The sequence below is a fragment of the Rhincodon typus genome, chromosome 9 (genome assembly GCF_021869965.1).
Source record: "Rhincodon typus isolate 14 chromosome 9, sRhiTyp1.1, whole genome shotgun sequence".
In the NCBI taxonomy this organism is placed as follows: domain Eukaryota; kingdom Metazoa; phylum Chordata; class Chondrichthyes; order Orectolobiformes; family Rhincodontidae; genus Rhincodon; species Rhincodon typus.
In genome coordinates, this window is record NC_063340.1 from 91,807,636 (window position 1) to 91,826,690 (window position 19,055).

At 43.9% G+C, this 19,055-nt stretch overlaps 1 protein-coding gene across 1 annotated transcript in view; it reads left to right on the forward strand.

The window, feature by feature from the left end:
- LOC125484089 (adenylate cyclase type 8-like) overlaps nt 1–19,055 on the forward strand; it is a 162,902-nt gene that overhangs the window by 130,375 nt on the left and 13,472 nt on the right. The window contains exons 11-13 of the mRNA XM_048601403.1: nt 6,419–6,511; nt 14,784–14,791; nt 16,231–16,337. Of these exons, the coding sequence (XP_048457360.1) occupies nt 6,419–6,511; nt 14,784–14,791; nt 16,231–16,337 (208 nt within the window). The remainder of the gene's footprint in view (nt 1–6,418; nt 6,512–14,783; nt 14,792–16,230; nt 16,338–19,055) is intronic.

Here is a 19,055-nt window from a genome sequence, read left to right on the forward strand (position 1 = left end):
AGGGTCTAGGCCCGAAACGTCAGCCTCTCTGCTCCTATGATGCTGCTTGGCCTGCTGTGTTCATCCAGCCCTGCACCTTGTTGTCTCGGATTCTCCAGCATCTGCAGTTCCTACTATCTCTGAACTTAACCTGCCTCTCTTTGTAGCTAAAATGCTCCACACCAGTCAGCAATCTAATAAATCCTCCCTACACACCCTTCAGGACAATCATATCCTTCCTTTGTTGCGATGAACCTTTTAAGCTGTCTTTGTTGCTTCTCCTGCTCTATCCCAGAACACAAATTCTATTGAATTTCACTCGTGTGTCCTGTCATGCACTTTCTAAGGTTAGCTTGTCCAGACCATAATTTTCTGCTTCCATAATCTTTTCCCGCAAAACTACTGAAAATATTCCCTTGCTGAAACTACAGCTAACTGACTTAGTAAATGGGCTCCTTTGCCTCAGGTACTTTTAAAAGTGTTCGTTCACAGGTTGTGAGCATCACTAGCCAATCATGTATTTATTGCCCATCCCGAACTTCCATTCACAAGGTGGTGGTGAGCTGCCTTCTTGAACCACCTCAGTCCATGGAGGATAGGTACACCCACAGTGATATTGGGAAGGGACTTCCAGGGTTTTCACCCAGTGACAGTGAAGAATGATGACATATTTCCAAGTCAGGAGATGTGTCCTGGATGGTGCTGACCTTCTTGAGTGTTGTTGGACCTGTAGCCATCCCAGGCAAGTGGGGAATATTCCATCACACTTGCCTTCCTACAGCATTGTGGTTGAGTCTCAACTGCCCTCTGAAATGGCCTAGTGAGCTACTCAGTTCAAGGGCAGCTCGGGGCAGGCAATAGAAAGTGCTGTTCAGCCAGTGACACCTATGTCTCATGAGTGAATTAAAAAACAGCCCCAGAGTATGAGTGTACCTCACTTCCAGTATGTGCCAGTGTGCCACACTGCAAACCTGACCAACTGTCAGTTAATTGATAGTATAATTGGGATGGCACGGTGGCTCAGTGGTTAGCACTGCTGCCTCACCAGCAACCTGGTGGGTTCGATTCCACCCTCGGGCAACTGTCTGTGTGGAGTTTGCACATTCTCCCCGTGTCTGTGTGGGTTTCCTCCGGGTGCTCCGGTTTCCTCCCACAGTCCAAAGATGTGCAGGTTAGGTGGATTGGCCATGCTAAATTGTCCATAGTGTTCAGGGATGTGTAGATTAAGTGGGTTACAGGGGAATGGGTCTGGGTGGGATGCTCTGAGGTTCAGTGTGGACTTGTTGGGCTGACGGGCCTGTTTCCACACTGTAGGGATTCTATGATTTATGATAATTGTTAACACACACAAGATTTGAACATTGCTGACAAAAGAACCTTTACTGAAACTTTTAGCCTTGCACTTAACAAAGCCATTCACAAGAAATGTTAAACCAAAATAATCCTGACACAGTAAGGATTCAAATAGACAAAGGCAGCTTAAGTGAATGAGCAGAGATCTGGCAATAGGGAATAATGGGAGAAAATGTGAACCTCTTGTCAGGAAGAATAGAAAACCAGTATATCATTTGATATAACTTGATGTAATTTTACACAAATGGAGAGAGAGAGAGAGACTGCAAATCGCTGAGCTATAGAGAAATCTGGATGGCTTGGTACATGAATCAAAGTAATTAATATGTAGGTAGATCAGTGTTGTCATTTATTACAAGGAATGGAATATAACAATGTGGCAAAATATAGACAGCTGTATAGGGTGTTGCTGAGACCACATCTAGAGTACTGTCTACAGTTTTGATCTCCTTAGTTACAAAAAGATATAACTACATTTGAAGCAGTTAAGAGAAGGTTCTTATGACTGATAACAGGGCTGACACTATCTTAGGAAAGGTTGGACATGTTGGGCCTTTATCTTTTTGAGTTTGGAAGAATGAGATGGAGTTTTATCACATGTAAGCGTTTTAAAAACAAACACTCAAACTCTCTTTTACGGGTCAGTGTGTGGCATGACTAAGGGGTACATAGACTGTAGAACAATATAGCTCAGGAACAGGCCCTTCAAACCACCATGACTGTGCTCACCATGATGCTATTCTAATCTAACTCCATCTGCCTGCCCATGGTCTATATCCCTCTATTCCCTGTCTGTTTATGTGTCTGTCTAAATGCCCCTTAAACATTGCTTCTACCACCTCCCCTAGCCGCACATTCCAGGCACATACCTCATCTGTGTAAAAAAAATGTTTTACACATCTCGTTTAAACTTTCCCCTCTCACTTTAAACCAGTACCCACTAGTATCTGACATTTCCATCCTGGGAGAAAGACTCTTGACTATCCATCTTCTCCATGTCTCTCATAATTTTATATACTTCTAAGAGGTCATCTTTTAGCCTCCGACACCCAACCAAAAAATCCAAATTTGTCCAACTCTTTTAGCTAAAACACTTCAATCCAGGCAGGATCCTGGTAAACCTCTCCTGCCTCATCTCCAAATGCTCTACATCCTTCCTTAGTTTGGCGACCAGAATTGCTTGCACCCCATGCTCCAAAGATCCCTCAGTATATCAGTGCACCTAAAGTTCCTGCTGTTTCCTGTATGCTTTCCTCTTGCATTTGATCTCCCAAAATGTATCACCTCACACTCATCTGGATTAAACATAATCTGCCATTTCTGCTTCCAACTTCCCAAATGATCTATGTCCTGCTTTATCCTTTGACAATCTTTCTCACTATCGACAATTCCACCAACTTTCATGTCATCTGCAAATTTATGAATCAAACTACCAACATTTTAATCCAAATAATTTATAACTATGATTAGATATAATCATATCGAAGATATAATTGGGATTATGGAGATCTGGCTGCAGGGTGACCAGGGATGGGAACTAAATGTCCCAGGGTGTTCAGTATTTAGTAAAGACATGGAAAAAAGAAAAGGTGGCTGAGTGGCATTCCTGGTTAAAGAGGAAATTAACACAGTAGTGAGAAAGGATGTTAACTCTGACAATGTGGAGTCTGTATGGGTAGAGTTGAGAGTGGTGGGCGTGTGGAATGCGGTGCCAGCAGTGGTAGTGGAGTCAGATACTTTAGAGACTTTTAAGCGACTCTTGGATAGGCACATGGAGGATAGTAAAATGTAGGGTATGCAGGGTAGATTGATCTCAGTAGGATAATAGGTCGGCACCACATCATGGGCCGAAGGGCCTGTACTGTGCTGCACTGTTCTATGTTCTATGTTAAATACCAAGGGGCAAAAAACATTAGTGGATATCATATATAGACCCCCCCATCTGCAGTGGTGATGTTGGAAATGGCATTAAACATGAAAGTAGAGATATATGTGATAAAGGAACATCGGTGATCATGGGTGATTTTAACCTGCACATAGATTGGGAAATCAAATTAACCACAATGACGTAGAGGAGGAATTCCTGGAATGTATACGGGATGGTTTCTTGACCAATATGTGGAGGAACCAACTAGAGAGCAGGCCATCTTAGACTGGGTACTGTGTAATGAGAAGGGAATCATTGCCAATCCAGCTGTGCAAGACCCCTTGTGGATGAACGACCATAACATGATGGAATTTTTTATCAAGATGAATGTATGAGGCATGAGTTGGCCTTGATAGATTGGGGAGAGTTACTTAAAGGAATGACAGTGGATAGACAATGGCAAACATTCAAGAAATGCATGGGGAAGCTGCAATAACTGCTTATTCCTGTCTGTCACAAAAAGGCCAATCCATGGCTTACAAAGGAAATAAGAGAGTGTCCAATCCAAGGAAGAAGCTTACAGATTGACCAAGAAAAATAATATATCTGAGGATTGGGAGCAGTTTAGAATTCAGCAAAGAAGGACCAAGGGATTGATTAAGAAGGGGAAATAGAGTACAAAAGTAAGCTTGCAGGGAGCATAAAGACTGACGCTGAGAGTTTCTGTAGGCACATGAATAGAAAGACAAATGGAGGTCCCCTACAGACAGAAACATGGTAATGTAATAATAGGGGACAAAGAAATGGCTGAGCAACTGAATACATACTTTGGTTCTAACTTCACAAAAGAAGACACAAATTAGATAAGAATTGTTGGAGAATGCAAGATTTAGTGAGATGGAAGAACTGAGGGAGATCAATATTAATAGAGAAATGGTACTGGGAAAATTGATGGGATTGAAGGCTGATAAATCCTCAGGGCCTGATAATCTACATCCCAGAGTACTTAAGGAAGTGGCTCTAGAAACAGTGGATGCACTGGTGGTCGTCTTCCAGGATTCTATAGACTCTGGAACAGTCCCTGCAGATTGGAGGGTGGCTAATGTCACTCCAACATTCAAAAATGGAGGGAGAGAGAAAACAGGGGTTTACAGACCAGTAAGCCTAACATCAGTAATGGGGAAAATTCTTGAATTCATTATCAAGGACTTTATAGCAGACCGTTTAGGAAGCAGTGACAGGATCAGGCAGAGTCAGCATGGATTTATGAAGGAGAAATCATGCTTGACAAATCTGTTGGAATTCTATGAAGATGTAACTCGTAGAGTTGACAAGGGGGAGCCGGTCATTGTTGTATAGTTGGACTTTCAGAAAGCATTTGACAAAGTCCCGCATAAGAGATTAATGTGCAAGATTAAAGTGTATGGGATTGGGGGAAGTGTACTGAGGTGATAGAAAACTGGTTGGCAGAAAGGAAACAAAGAGTAGGAATTAATGGGACCTTTTCAAATTGGCAGGCAGTAACTAGTGGGGTGCCACAGGGATCGGTGCTGGGACCCCAGCTATTCACAATGTATATTCATGATTTGGATGAGAGAATGTGATGTAACATCTCAAAGTTTACAGATGATACCGAGTTGGGTGGAAGAGGGACTGTGCTGAGGATGCAGAGATCTTTCAGCGTAATCTTGACAGGTTGGCTGAGTGGGTAAATCAATGGCAGATGCGGCATAATTTGGATAAATGTGAGGTTATTCCCTTTGGAAGCAAAAACAAGGTGGCAGATTACTACCTGATTGGCTACAAATTGGGAGAGGGGAGTGTGCAGTGGGACCTGGGTGTCCTTGTGCACCAGTAGCTGAAGGTAAGCATGCAGGGGCAGCAGGTGGTAAAGAAGGTAAATGGTATGTTGGCCTTCATTGTGAGAGGTTTCGAGTACAGGAGCAGGGATGTGTTGTTGCAGTTATGCAGGGCCTTGGTGAGACCACACCTGGAATATTGTGAGCAGTTTTGGTCTCCTTTTCTGAGGAAGGATGCTCTTGCTCTCAAGGGAATGCAGTGAAGGTTTACCAGGCTGATTCTGGGGATGGTAGGATTGATGTATGAGGAGAGATTGACTAGGTTAGGGTTGTTTTCGCGAGAGTTCAGATTAATGAGGGGGCTCTCATAGAGACTTAAAAAATTCTAGTAGCACTAGACAGGGTAGATGCAGGATGTTCTCAATGGTGGGTGTGTCCAGAACCAGGGATCACAGTCTGAGGATTTGGAGTAGACCATTTAGGACAGAGATGAGGAGACATTTCTTCACCCAAAGAGTGGTGAGCCTGTGGAATTCATTACCACAGGGAGTAGTTGATGCCAAAACATTGAATGTATTCAAGAGGTGACTAGGTATAGAACTTGGGATGAATGGGATCAAAGTTATGGGGAGAATGCAGGATTAGAGTAATGAGTTGGATCATCAGCCATGATCGTGAAGAATGGCAGAGCAGGCTTGAAGGGCTGAATGGCCTTCTCCTACTCCTATCTTCGATGTCTATGTTGTGTTTCTGTAACTTATAACAGAGGTCCCAGTACTGATCTTTGCGGAACACCACTGGTTACAGACCTCCACTCAGAAAAATACCCCTCGACAACCTCTGTCTGTGTTCTGTGACCAAGCCAATTTTGTATCCAATTTACCAACTCACCATGGATCCCACGTGACTTAATCTTCTGGAGTAGCCTATCATGAGGGATGTTGTCAAATGCTTTAGTAAAGTCCTTCCTCAGTTAAGGAGTCCAAAACTGTGCACAATGAATATAGCATGGATTTAAGGTAAGGTGCAGGCAGTTTACAGGGGATGTGAGAAAAAATGCTGTCACTGAGAAGATGGTGGGATGATGGAACACACTGCTTGCCAGGGTAGGAGAAGCAGATGCCCTCATAGTTAGAATAGTTAGGTTGTTTATGTTCTTAGCTGTGTTGTCGACCTCAATGGCTCTCTGACTCTCATTTGTATGAGCCATAATGTTCATGTAAATCAATTATGTGCAGAGCTGGATGAACACATTTCTGATGAAGGGTCTAGGCCCGAAACATCAGCCTTTCTGCTCCTATGATGCTGCTTGGCCTGCTGTGTTCATCCAGCTCTGCACCTTGTTGTCTCGGATTCTCCAGCATCTGCAGTTCCTACTATCTCTGTAAATCAATTATGTTTCTTTTGTGTCTTTATGTAGCTGCTGGGTGATGAACGTTTTCTTAATATTGAAAAGATCAAGACCATTGGGAGTACGTACATGGCAGTGTCTGGACTAGCATCAGAACAACAGGTATTCCTACACCTATATTTATTGATTGATTTTATTGTCATATGTACCGAAATCTAGCGTTTACGCGCAGTACAGGCAGATCACAGCAAACAAAGGACATGCAAGTTACATTACAGGTTACATTATTTGAGGCTAGAGTTCATTCAACAGTCTGATAACGGCCAGAAACAAGCTGTTCCTGAAGCTGCTCGTGCGTGTGTTCAGGCTTCTGTAGTTTCTGCCTGGTGGAAGAGGTTGTAGGAGAACATTACCAGGTTGCGATGGGTCTTTGTTGATGTTGGCCACATTTCCACAGAAGCGAGCCATGTAAATAGAGTCCGTGGATGGAAGGTTGGCTTCCGGGATGGTCTGGACTGTGCACACCACCTTCTGTAGTTTCTTACGATTCTGGGCAGAGCAATTGTCATACCAGGGCATTATGCACCTAGACAGTGTGCTTTCAATGGTGCATCTGTAGAAGTTGGTGAGTGACCTTATGGACACAGCAAATTTCCTGAGCTGCCTGAAGGAAAAGAGGCGTTGTTGTGCCTTCTTGACTGTCGCATTTACATGGGGAGTCTAGGACAGGTTGTCGGTTATCGTCACTCCGAGGAACTTGATGCTGTTCAATCTCTCAACCTCAGTTCCATTGATGTAGATGGGAGCGTGTTCACCTCCTTTCTTTCTGAAATCGATGATCAGTTCTTTAGTTTTGCTGACGTTGAGAGACAGATTGTTTTCATCGAACCACATCACCAAGCCCTCTATCTCCCTTCTGTATTTTGACTCATTGTTGTTAGATATCCATCCCACTGCAGTAGTGTCGTCAGCGAACATGCAGATGGCATTTGTTTGGAATTTGGCAACACAGTTGTGAGTGTACAGGGAGTACAGTAGGAGGTTGAGGATGTATCCTTGGGAGGGGCTCCAGTGTTGAGTGTTATTGTGGAGGAGGTGTAGTTACCTATCCTCACTGATTGCTGCCGATGGAACAGAAAGCTCATGATCCTGTTGTTTTTGTTGCATTTGTCTGACTAAATGCATGTTTAATAATATGTGAGATAACGCAGAAAATGCAGAGAATGTCTTTTTTATTGGGTAGTAATCTAAGCCTTTAACCAACATAAAGCTGTTGACTCAAGACATGATGGGCTGAAGGGGCTTTTTCTGTTCTGTAGACCTCCGTGACTCTATGATTGTATGAGTGAGGGACAGACTGAGAAATCCTAATCTTCCTGCAATTCATCATTGTGTATTGCCATGAAAGCTTTGCAGGTGCACATCTGACTTCTTAAATGAGGGTTTCTGCCTCTACCACCCTTATAGGCAGTAAGTTCCAGATGCCCAACAGCCTCTGGATAGAAAAGTTTTTACTCACGTATCACAGAATCATTGAATCCCTACAGCATGGAAGCAGGCCATTTGGCCCATCAAGTCTACACTGACTCATAAGACCATAAGACATAGGGGCAGAAATTAGGCCATTCAGCCCATCGAGTCTGCTCTGCCATTCAATCATGGCTGATAAGTTTCTCAACCCCATTCTCCTGCTTTCTCCCTGTAACCCTTGATCCCCTTGACAATCAAGAGCCTATCTATCTCTATCTCTGTGTTAAATGTACTCAATGACCTGGCCTCCACAGCCTTCTGTGGCAGTGAATTCTGTAGATTCACCACTCTCTGGCTGAAGAAGTTTCTCCTTATCTCCGTTCTAAAAGGTCTTCCCTTTACTCTAATGCTGTACCCTCAGGTCCTAGTCTCTCCTGTCAATGAAAACATCTTCCCAACATCCACTCTGTCCAGGCCATTCAGTGTTCTTTAAGACCCTCCAAACAGCATCCCACCCAGATTCACCACTGTGCCCCCCCACCATGCTGACAACCCCACATTTCCCATGGCTAACCCACCTTAACCTGCACATCTTTGGACTGTGGGAGGAAACTAGAGTAGAAACCCACGCAGACAAGGGGAGAATGTATAAACTCCACACAGACAGTTGCCCAAGGGTGGAATTGAACCTGGGTCCCTGGTGCTGTGAGGCAGCAGTGCTAACCACTGAGCCACTGAGCCACCGTGCCACCCAGTTGACATTAACCTTACTCTGTTTTAGTAAGATATGTTGAGGAGCTCAAGCAGTTCATTAACTTCACCAACACTTTCCATCATGCCCTCAAATTCACCTGGATCATTTCTGACATCTCACTCCCCTTCCTGGACTTCTTCATCTCCATCTCCGGAAACCAACACACTACCGACATCCATTTCAAACCTACTGACTCCCACAACTACCTCGACTACAGCTCCTCTCACCCACCATCCTGCAAAAATGCCATCCCATACTCTCAATTCCTCCACCTCTGCTACATCTACTCCCAGGATGAGGTGTTCTACTCCAGGACATCCCAGATATTCTCCTGCTTTAGGGACCGTAGTTTCCCCACCTCTGTAATTAAGGAGGCCCTCAACCGCATCTCCTCCATTTCCCGTGCTTCTGCCCTCAAGCCCTCAAAACCTCTTCCCCCAACAACAATAAGGATAGAGTCCCCTTGGTCCTCACATACCACCCCGCTAGCCTCTGAATACAATGCATCATCCTCCAACATTTCCGCCATCTACTATCAGACCCCTCCACCAAAAAGATATTTCCCTCCCCACCCCTGTCTGCTTTCGGCAGGAACCGTTCACTCTGCGACTCCTTCGTCAGCTCCACACTTCCCACCACCCCCTCTACCACACGTTACACCTTTCCCTACAACCGCAGGAGGTGCTACATCTGCCTCTACACCACCCCCCTCACCTCCGTCCAAGGCCCGAAACAATCCTTCCTGATTCAGCAGAGATTCACCTGCATTTCATTTAACCTGATTTATTGCATGCATTGCTGTGGTCCCCTGTATATGGGGGGGTCCAAACGCAGACTTGGGGACCGGTTCGCGGAGCACCTGTGCTCTACACGCACCAACCAACCCGAACTTCCGTTTGCCATCCACTTGAACACCCCCTCCCACTCAATGGGAGGCAATGGCCTCATGGTATTATCACTGGGCTATTAATCCAGAGACCAGGATAATGTTCTGGGGACCCAGGTTCGAATCTCAGCATGGCAGATGGTGGAATTAAGAATCTAATGATGACCATGTATCTATTGCTGATTGTTAGGAAAAATCTGTCTGGTTCACTAATGTCCTTTAGGGAAAGAAACAGCCACCCTTACCTGGTCTGGCCTACATGTGACTCCAGACCCACAGCAATGTGGTTGACTCTGGCCAATAAATGCTGCCTAGCCAGCGAAGCCCTCATCCTGTTAATGAATAAAAAAAAACTTCCCTGGTGACATGTCCATCCTTGGCCTCATCCACTATCAGAGTGAGGCCAAACGTAAACTGGAGGAACAACACCTCATATTTCACCTCGGGAGCTTACAGCCTGAATATTGACTCCACCAGCTTCAAAATCTCTCCTCCTCCAACCTGTCCATCCTCGACTTACCTATCCTCTCCACCCTTCCCACTGACCAACCACAATGATTCCCTACCTGCTTTCACCTATCTCTATCCCACCTACCATTCCCCCCAGCCCCACACCCCTTCCTCTATTTATGCCTGGGCTCCCGTCCCCATCCCCAGTCCTGATGAGGCCTGAGACATTGACTTCCCTGCTCCTCGGATGCTGTCTGACCTGCTGTGCTTTTCCAGCTCCACATTTATTGATTCCAGCTTCCAGCATCTGCAGTCCTTACTGTCTCCAACATCCTGGTAAATCTCTTCTGCACCCTCTCCAGTGCTGTCACATCCCTCCTATGATGTGGATTCCAGAACTGCACACATAACTCTAGCTGTGACCTAACCAATGTTTTATACAGTTCCAGCATAACATTCCTGCTCTTAACCTCTATGCCTCAGCTAATAAAGGCAGGTATACCATGTGCCTTCTTAGCCACTTTATCGAGCTGTCATGATTCCTTAAGGGACTGGTGCACATGTGTTTCCCAAGATCCTATTGTACATCATTAATTCCCTTACCTTGCAGCGCCTCACATTTATCCAGATTTAATTCCAATTGACACAGATCAGCCCAACTGACCAGCCGTCCATTTCCTCCTGGAGTCTAAGGCTATCCTTCTCACTATTAACCACTTCATCAATTTTTGTATCATTCATAAACTTACTGATCAACACTCCAATATTGAAGCCTAAATTATTTAAACAAACCAGAAACAGCAAAGCCCCTAAAACTGTTCCCTGTGGGACCCCACTGGACATAAACTTACAGTCACAAAAACACCTGTCAACCATCAACTTCTGCTTCCTGCCACTCAACCAGTCGTGGATCCAGTTTTACTTAATTTCCTTGGATCTCCTAGGCTCTTAGCTTCACCATCAGTTTCCCATGCAGATCCTTATCAAAAACCTTGCTGAAGTCCAAGCAGGCTACATCAAAAGCATTGCCCCATCTACACACCTGGTCCCCTGTTTGAAAATTCAATACAGTTGGTCAGACATGGCCTCCCTTTAACAAAACCATGCTGTCTGTGCTTAAATAATCCCTGCCTCACCGAGTACAAATTAATTCAGTCCCTCCGAATTGCTCCCAATAGTTTCCCCATCACTGAGGCTAGACTGAGTGACCTGTACTTCCCTGGTTTATCCTTGCTCCCTCCTTGAATAACAGTACCACACTGACTGTCCTTCAGTCCTCTGGCACTTCTCCTGTAGCCAGAGAGGAATTGAAAATTATTACCATTGCCCCTGCTATTTCCTCCGTTGTCTCACTCACCAGCCTGAGATACATTTCATCCAGCTTGGAGATTTATCTACTTTTAAGCCTGCCAGATCACTCAGACCCTCCTCTCTGTCTGTGTTAATCTCTTTAATGGTATCACAGTCCTTCTCCCTGATTTCTGTACCCACATCATCCTTCTCACTAGTGACACATAATAACCCAACCTACATCCTCTGGCTCCACACACAAATTATCATGTGGCACTTAATGGGCCTTACTCTTCCCCTAGTCATCGTTTTACCCTTAACATACCTGTAAAATCTCAAGATTTTCCTTTCTTTTACCTGCCAGTACCCTTTCAATTCCCCATTAGCTCTGCTAATCTCCTTTTCAAATTCTCTCTTGGACATTCTGTACTCCTCCAGGGCTTCAGCTGTTTTGAGCTCTCAGTATCTGCCATAAACCACCCTTTTTCTCTTAATCCAGTGCTGCATATCCCTTGATAGCCAAGATTCACAGCATTTGATAGTCCCAACCTTTTTCTTTATTGGAGCATGTCGACCCCGTACAGCTGACTGACTGTGAAAGTACAAACATCTGTGGAGATCAGAGTTCCTTCCAAGAAAAACAAACAAACAGTGAAATTTCATAGCTGACCTTGGAGAGATCTCATTGTTGGAACTACTTATAGCTGGGAGTGTCAGCAGCTAAGTGTTTGTCGTTGAGACTTATAAAATATATAAATCTTAATCTCTTTTTGTAAGTCTGTAATGTGAGTAGGGTAAGAGTAATATTTTTATATGTTGAGATCTGTCCCTTTTTTTTAACATAAAACATAGCTATTAAGTTATCATAGAGCGGTATTTTTAGAGCAATAAGACTGATATTTTCTGGGTCGGTAGATTAAGGTACAGAGATGGCTTCTAGTAGAGTGATGTGCTCTTCCTGTCAGATGTGAGAGATGACGGAGAATTTCAGTGTTCCTGATGATTATGCCTGCGGGAAGTGTGTTTGGTTGCGAATCCTAAGAAATTGGTTGGAGTGGCAGTTAGAGGCAACAAGGAATTTACAGGAGCCATGGGGTGTGATGGATAGCAGTTGCAAGAAGGGAGGTAAACCGCATATACAGTCAGGTCAATGGGTTGCCTCCAGGAAAGCTGGGAGAGGGAGGCAGGTAGTGCAGGAGTCTCCTGTGGCTATCCCAATCTCAAATAAGGATGCTGTTTTGGAAAATGTAGGGGCTGATGGACTCTCAAGAGGATGTAGCACCAACAAACAGGTTTCTGGTACCAAGACTGGCTCTACTGTAACGAGAGGTATGTCAGGATTCTAGCGATCAATCGTGATAGGGGACTCCAGTCAAGGACACAGGTGGACATTTCTGCAGCCAACAACGAAACGTTAGAATGGTGTGTTGCCTCCCTGGTGCTTCTTCTCAAGTTTTGCTCCTTCTCTGGCAGGTACATCCACATACTGAATAAGAAAATTTTCTTGTACCCTTGATTGGAAAAGAATTTGTCAAGGGTGCAAGAACATTTTTTGATTCAGTAGGTGGATGTACCTGCCAGAGAAGGAGCAAAATTTGACCTACCCTTGGGAAATAAGGCAGGGCAAGTGACTGATGTGTCAGTGGGGGAGTACTTTGGGACCAGTGACCATTATTCAATTAGTTTTAAAATAGTTATGGAAAGGATAGACCTATTCTAAAAGTGAAAGTTCTAAATTGGAGGAAGGACAATTTTGATGGTATTAGGCAAGAACTTTCAAAAGTTGATTGGGGGTGGTTATTCAGAAGTGAAGGGATGGCTGGAAAATGGGAAGCCTTCAAAAATGAGATAGCGAGAGTCCAGTGACAGTATGTTCCTTTCAGAGTGAAGGACAAGGCTGGTAGGTGGAGGGAATGCTAGATGACTGGAGAAATTGAGGCTCTGGTAAAGAAAAAGAAGAAAGCATATGTCTGGTATAGACAGATAGAATCGAGTGTATCACTTGAGGAGTATAAGGGCCGTATACTCCAGAGAGAAATCAGGAGGGTTACAAGGGGTAATTAAGGTACATTCAGTAAATAGGGTTCAGGAGAATCCAAAGAGATTCTACAAATACATTAAGGACAAAAGAGCAGCTAGGGAGAGAATAGAGCCCCTTAAAGATCAACAAGGCCATCTGTGTGTGGCACCACAGGAGATGGGGGAAATACTCAATGTGAACTTCATGTCAGTATTTACAGTGGAGAAGGATATGGAAGGTAGAGTACTTGGAGTCATAAATAGTGACATCTTGAAACGTGTCCATGTTATAGAGATGGAGTTGCTGGACATCTTAAAACACAGAAAAATAGATAAATTCCTGGGACCCGATCAGGTGTATCCTAGAACTTTGTGGAAAACTAGGGAAGTGATTGCTGGGCCCTTTGCTGAGATTTTTTAAAAATTTCATTAATGGGGCAAGGGTGTTGCTATCTAGGCAGCATTTATTGCCCATCCCTAACTGCCCAGAGAGCTGTTCAGAGTCAACCACATTGCTGTGGGTCTGGAGTCACATGTAGGCCAGGTAAGGATGGCAGTTTCCTTCCCTAAAGGGCATTAGTGAACCGATTTGTATCATAGATAGCCATGGGTGAGGTGCCAGAGACTGGAGGATGGCTAGTGTGGTGCCGTTATTTAACTTAGGTGGTAAGGAAAAGCCAAGAAACTATAGACCAGTGAGCCTGACATCAGTGGTGGGCAAGTTGTTGGAGGGGATTCTGAGGGACAGGATTTACATGTATTTGGAAATGCAAGGACTGATTAGGGATAGTCACCATGGCTTTGTGAGTGAGAAATTGTGTCTTGCTAACTTGATTGAATTTTTTGAAGAAGTGACAAAGAAGATTGATGAGGACAGAGCAGTGGACGTTGTCTATATGGACTTGAGCAAGACATTGGCAAAGTTCTGCAAGGTAAACTGGTTAGCAAGATTAGATCACATGAGATTGAGGGGGAGCTAGCCAATTGGATACAATATTAGCTTGAAGATAGGAGTCAGAGGGTGGTGGTGGAGGATTGCTTTTTGAACTAGTGGCCTGTGACCAGCGGTGTGCTCAAAGATCTTGGGCTGGGTGTGCTGCTTTTTATCATTTATATAAATGATTAGGATGTGAATATGGAGATGTGATTAGTAACTTTGCAAATGACACTAAAATTGGAGGTGTAGTGGACAGGGAAGAAGGCTACCTCAGAGTTCAACAGTACCTTGATCAGATGGGCCAATGGGGTAAAGAGTGGCAGGTGGAGTTTAATTTAGATAAATGTGAGGTGCTGCATTTTAGAAAGGCAAATCAGGGCAGGATTTATACACATCATGGGAAGGTCCTGGGGAGTATTGCCGAGCAAAAAGATCTTGGAGTGCGGGTTCACAATTCATTGAAGGTTGAGTCCCAGGTAGACAGGGTGGTGAAAAAGGCATCTGGTACGCTTGCCTTTATTGGTCAGTGCATTGTGTATTGGAGTTGGGAGGGTCATGTTGAGGCTGTGCAGAACATTGGTTAGGCCACCTTTGGAATACTGTGTTCAGTCTGGTCTCCCTGCTATAGGAAACATTGTGAAACTTGAAAGGGTTCAGAAAAGACTTACAAGGGTGTTGCTGGAATTGGAGAGTTTGAGCTATAGGGAGAGGCTGAATATTACAAGATGATGAGAAGCATAGATAGAGTGGATCGTCAGAGATTTTCTCCCAGGGCGGAAATGACTATTACAAGGGGGCATAATTTTAAGGTGATCGGAGGAAGGTATAGGGGAGATGTCAGAGGTAAGTTCTTCACACAGAGAGTGGTGGGCGTGTGGAATGCGCTGCCAGCAGTGGTGGTGGAGTCAGATACTTTAGAAACTTTTAAGCGACTCTTGGATAGGCACATGGAGGATAGTAAAATGTAGGGTATGCAGGGTAGATTGATCTTAGTAGGATAATAGGTTGGCACAACATCGTGGGCCAAAGGGCCTGTACTGTGCTGAACTGTTCTAGGTTCTATCTTCTATGCTGTGGTGCCTTTTTTCCCTGGAGCATCGGAGGCTGAGGGGTGACCTTATAGAGGTTTATAAAATCATGAGGGCCATGGATAGGGTAAATAGACAAGGTCTTTTCCCTGGGGTGGGGGAGTCCAAAAGTAGAGGGCATAGGTTTAGGGTAAGAGGGGAAATATTTAAAAGGGACCTAAGGGGTAACTTTTTCACGCAGAGGATGGTGTGTATATGGAATGAGCTGCCAGAGGAAGTGGTGGAGGTGGGTACAATTACAACATTTAAAAGGCATCTGGATGGCTCCATGAATAGGAAGGGTTTAGGGGGACATGGGTCAAATGCTGGAAAATGGGACTAGATTTATTTAGGATATCTGGTCAGCATGGACGAGTTGGACTGAGGGGTCTGTTTCCCTGCTATATATTTCTATGACACTATGACCCCATATTTCCTTCTTGATTGCATCATGCTGTTCTGAGATAGATATTCCTGAAAGTATCTGCTCCCAGTCCACTTTGGCCCAGTCATATCTAATTTCATTAAAGATCACCCTCACCTCTTGTTTATATCAGCCCAACACAAACAACACTCCACATTTATCAACTATTTAAAATCATATGATCTCGGTGTTCACAATCCTTCAATCTCTGAGTGCAACAGGTGACTTGTTGCCTTATGATACATCGATCTTTGACTTGAATCGTTTCCAAGCAGTAGGAGGTATATGATTGTCAGCTAAGTTAAAAAAGAACAAGCCTTCAGCCACCAAGAGCTGATCTCTACATGCTGTCACCGAGTAGAGTGGTTGGCTGATCTTTGCACTGCTCCTTGTTCCCACAGGAGTGTTGCTGCAGTGATGGTCAGTGTTTCTCAAAGCAACAGCTGAGTTCAATAACTGCCCATGTCAGGAACAGTAAGAATAAGACATGGTCCAGTATTCCTGGAATGCCATCAGCATTGCACCCCAATGCCATGAAAGAATAATGTTGAGATTTTGTTTCAGCGTAATGATCCTGGTATCAGGGAAGATTCGACACACCTCTGTAGCCTGGCAGACTTTGCACTCGCTCTGGAAAACACCATGGAGGAGATTCATAAACATTCCCACATCAATTTTAAACTCCGTGTTGGTAAGTCTCCACATAGGATCAGTCAGGATCAAGAAAATGGTGAAATGTTCATTACAGATGGAATATAGACTAGAGAGATTTAAACATCACCAGTGATAATTATGATCCCAGCTGACATCATTACTGGATAAGTCAGATCCCAGACTGAAACTTGGCTTGATAGTTCACATTTTGGTTTGTTTTGGTTTGAAAGATGGTTTCTCACTGAAAAATATGCACTCAATGCTGCAGATTTGATTTGAACAATAAAACAGAAGTTATTTTTCACAAAAGATAAATTGAATAAACTACACCATTTATTTACGATACAAGTACAAAGATTTTTTTAACAGTAAAAGTATAATCCTGTCAATCTTAGTGCAGACATTGAAAAGAAATTCAACAATGTTTGTACTGTAAACAAAACACACCATGGTACAATAATGAAACCACACTCACACAATACTCACGCAGAGCCCCTATCATCTAAAACCCCAGCAGGATTAAGTCTGTTGTGACTTCACCTTTTAGACTGGAACAGCAGGTAGCTTCTTCCTGGAGATATCACACACCTGAGCTTCAGTGTACTCAGGTTCATGTCATATCTTCAGGGTTTTATCCCAACTGTTATTCACTGAGGTAACCTAGTAACCTAGTTCATAGTATATCCTGCCCTTAACAAAATCACTGTTCTGCACAGTCATCCTGTGGCTTTTTAAGGCCCCCAAAACCTCCAATACCTTCTTGCTCCCTCTGTCAAACTGATCTAGAACCTCATAGTCCATTTCCCAAATTCTGGACTCATATCTTCCTTTTCCAAAGTGAAGACAAATGTGAAATACTCATTTAAAACCCGACCAATATTCTCCAGCTCCTTGTACAGATTGCCCCCTTGGTGCTCAATGGATTCTATTCTCTTCCCTAGTTTTCTTCTTCCCTTTGCTATACTTATTTAAATTCTTGGGATCCTCTCTAATTGTACCCACCAGTGTTTTTCCATGCTCCCTCTTTGCTCTCCTAACTGCTTCCTTAAGTAACACGCTGCACTTTCTATAATCTACTTGGGCCACCATTCGCTTTGCAGCCTTTGTACCTGCTAAAAACCTCTCTTTTCCTTCTTATCCAGGCATCCAGGGTTTGATGGGCTTGTTGTTCCTACATTTTACCCTAAAAGGAACATGTTGGGCCTGTACCCTTGCTAGTTCCATTTTGAATGCTTCCTACTGTTTTCCTGCAGATTTACCCAGAAGTACATGTTCACAATCTACTTTGGACAGATCCTGCCTTATTTTAATAAAATCTGCTTTTGACTCCAAATCCAAATTCTTTTTTGCCATCCATCTTTATCCAGTTCCACAACAAACTTAAAACATACGGTAATAAAAACAGAAATTGTTGGAAAAGCTCAGCAGGTCTGGCCGCATCTGTGGAGAGAAATCAGAGTTAATGTTTCTGAGGAAGGGTTCACTAAATCCGAAACGTTAACTCTGATTTCTCTCCACAGATGCTGCCAGACCTGCTGAGCTTTTCCAGCAATTTCTGCTTTTGTTTCTAAAATAGTCTGTTAATTCAAGGGGAGGCAATGGTTTAGTAGGATTGCTGATGGACTAGTAATCTAGAGACCAAGCTAAAGTTCTAGGTTTCTTGCTCACCGTAACAGATGGTGGATTGAATTTAATAAAGATCTGGGATTAAAAGGCAAATGATGATCCCGAAACCATTGTGGGTTTTTGTGAAAGCCCATCTGGTTCACTAATGTCCTTCAAGGAAGGCGATGGCCTAGTGGTATTATCATTGGACTGTTAATCCAGAGACCCAGATAATGTTCTGGGGACCAGGGTTTGAATTCCACCACGGCAGATGGTGGAATTTGAATTCAATAAATATCTAGAATTAGGAATCTAATGATGACCATGAATCTGTTGTCGATTGTTGGAAAAACCCATCTGGTTCATTAATGTCCTTTAGGGAAGGAAACTGCCATCCTTACCTGGTCTGGCCTACATGTGGCTCCAGACTCACAGCAATGTGGTTGACTCTTAACTGCCCTCTGGGCAATTAGGGATGGGCAATAAATGCTGCCTAGCCAGCGATGCCCTCATCCCATGAATGAATAAAAAATAGAGGGGGCAGCATAGTGGGATACAGTCAGGAAGGTGTTGCTCTGGGAGTCGTCAACATTGACTCAGGGCCCCATGGAGTCTCATAGCTTCAGGTTAAACATGGACAAGGAAACCTCCCTCAGCTAATGAATCAGTTCTCCTCCATGTTGAGTAACACCTGAACATAAGAAAATAAGAACTAGGAGCAGGAGTAGGCCATCTGGCCCCTCGAGCCTGCCCCGCCATTTAATAAGATCATGGCTGATCTTTTTGAGTCTCAGCTCCACTTACCCGCCCGCTCATCATAACCCTTAATTCCTTTACTGTTCAAAAATTTATCTAGCCTTGCCTTAAAAACATTCAGCGAGGTAGCTTCAACTGCTTCACTGGGCAGGGAATTCCACAGATTCACAACCCTTTGGGTGAAGAAGTTCCTCCTGACCTCAGTCCTACATCTGCTTCCCTTTACTTTGAGGCGATGCTCTCTAGTCCTAGTTTCACCTGCTAGTGAAAACAACCTCCCTGCCTCCACCTTATCTATTTCCTTCATAATCTTATATGTTTCTATAAGATCTCCCCTCATTCTTCTGAATTCCAATGAGTATAATCCCAGTCTACTCAGTCTCTCCTCATAATT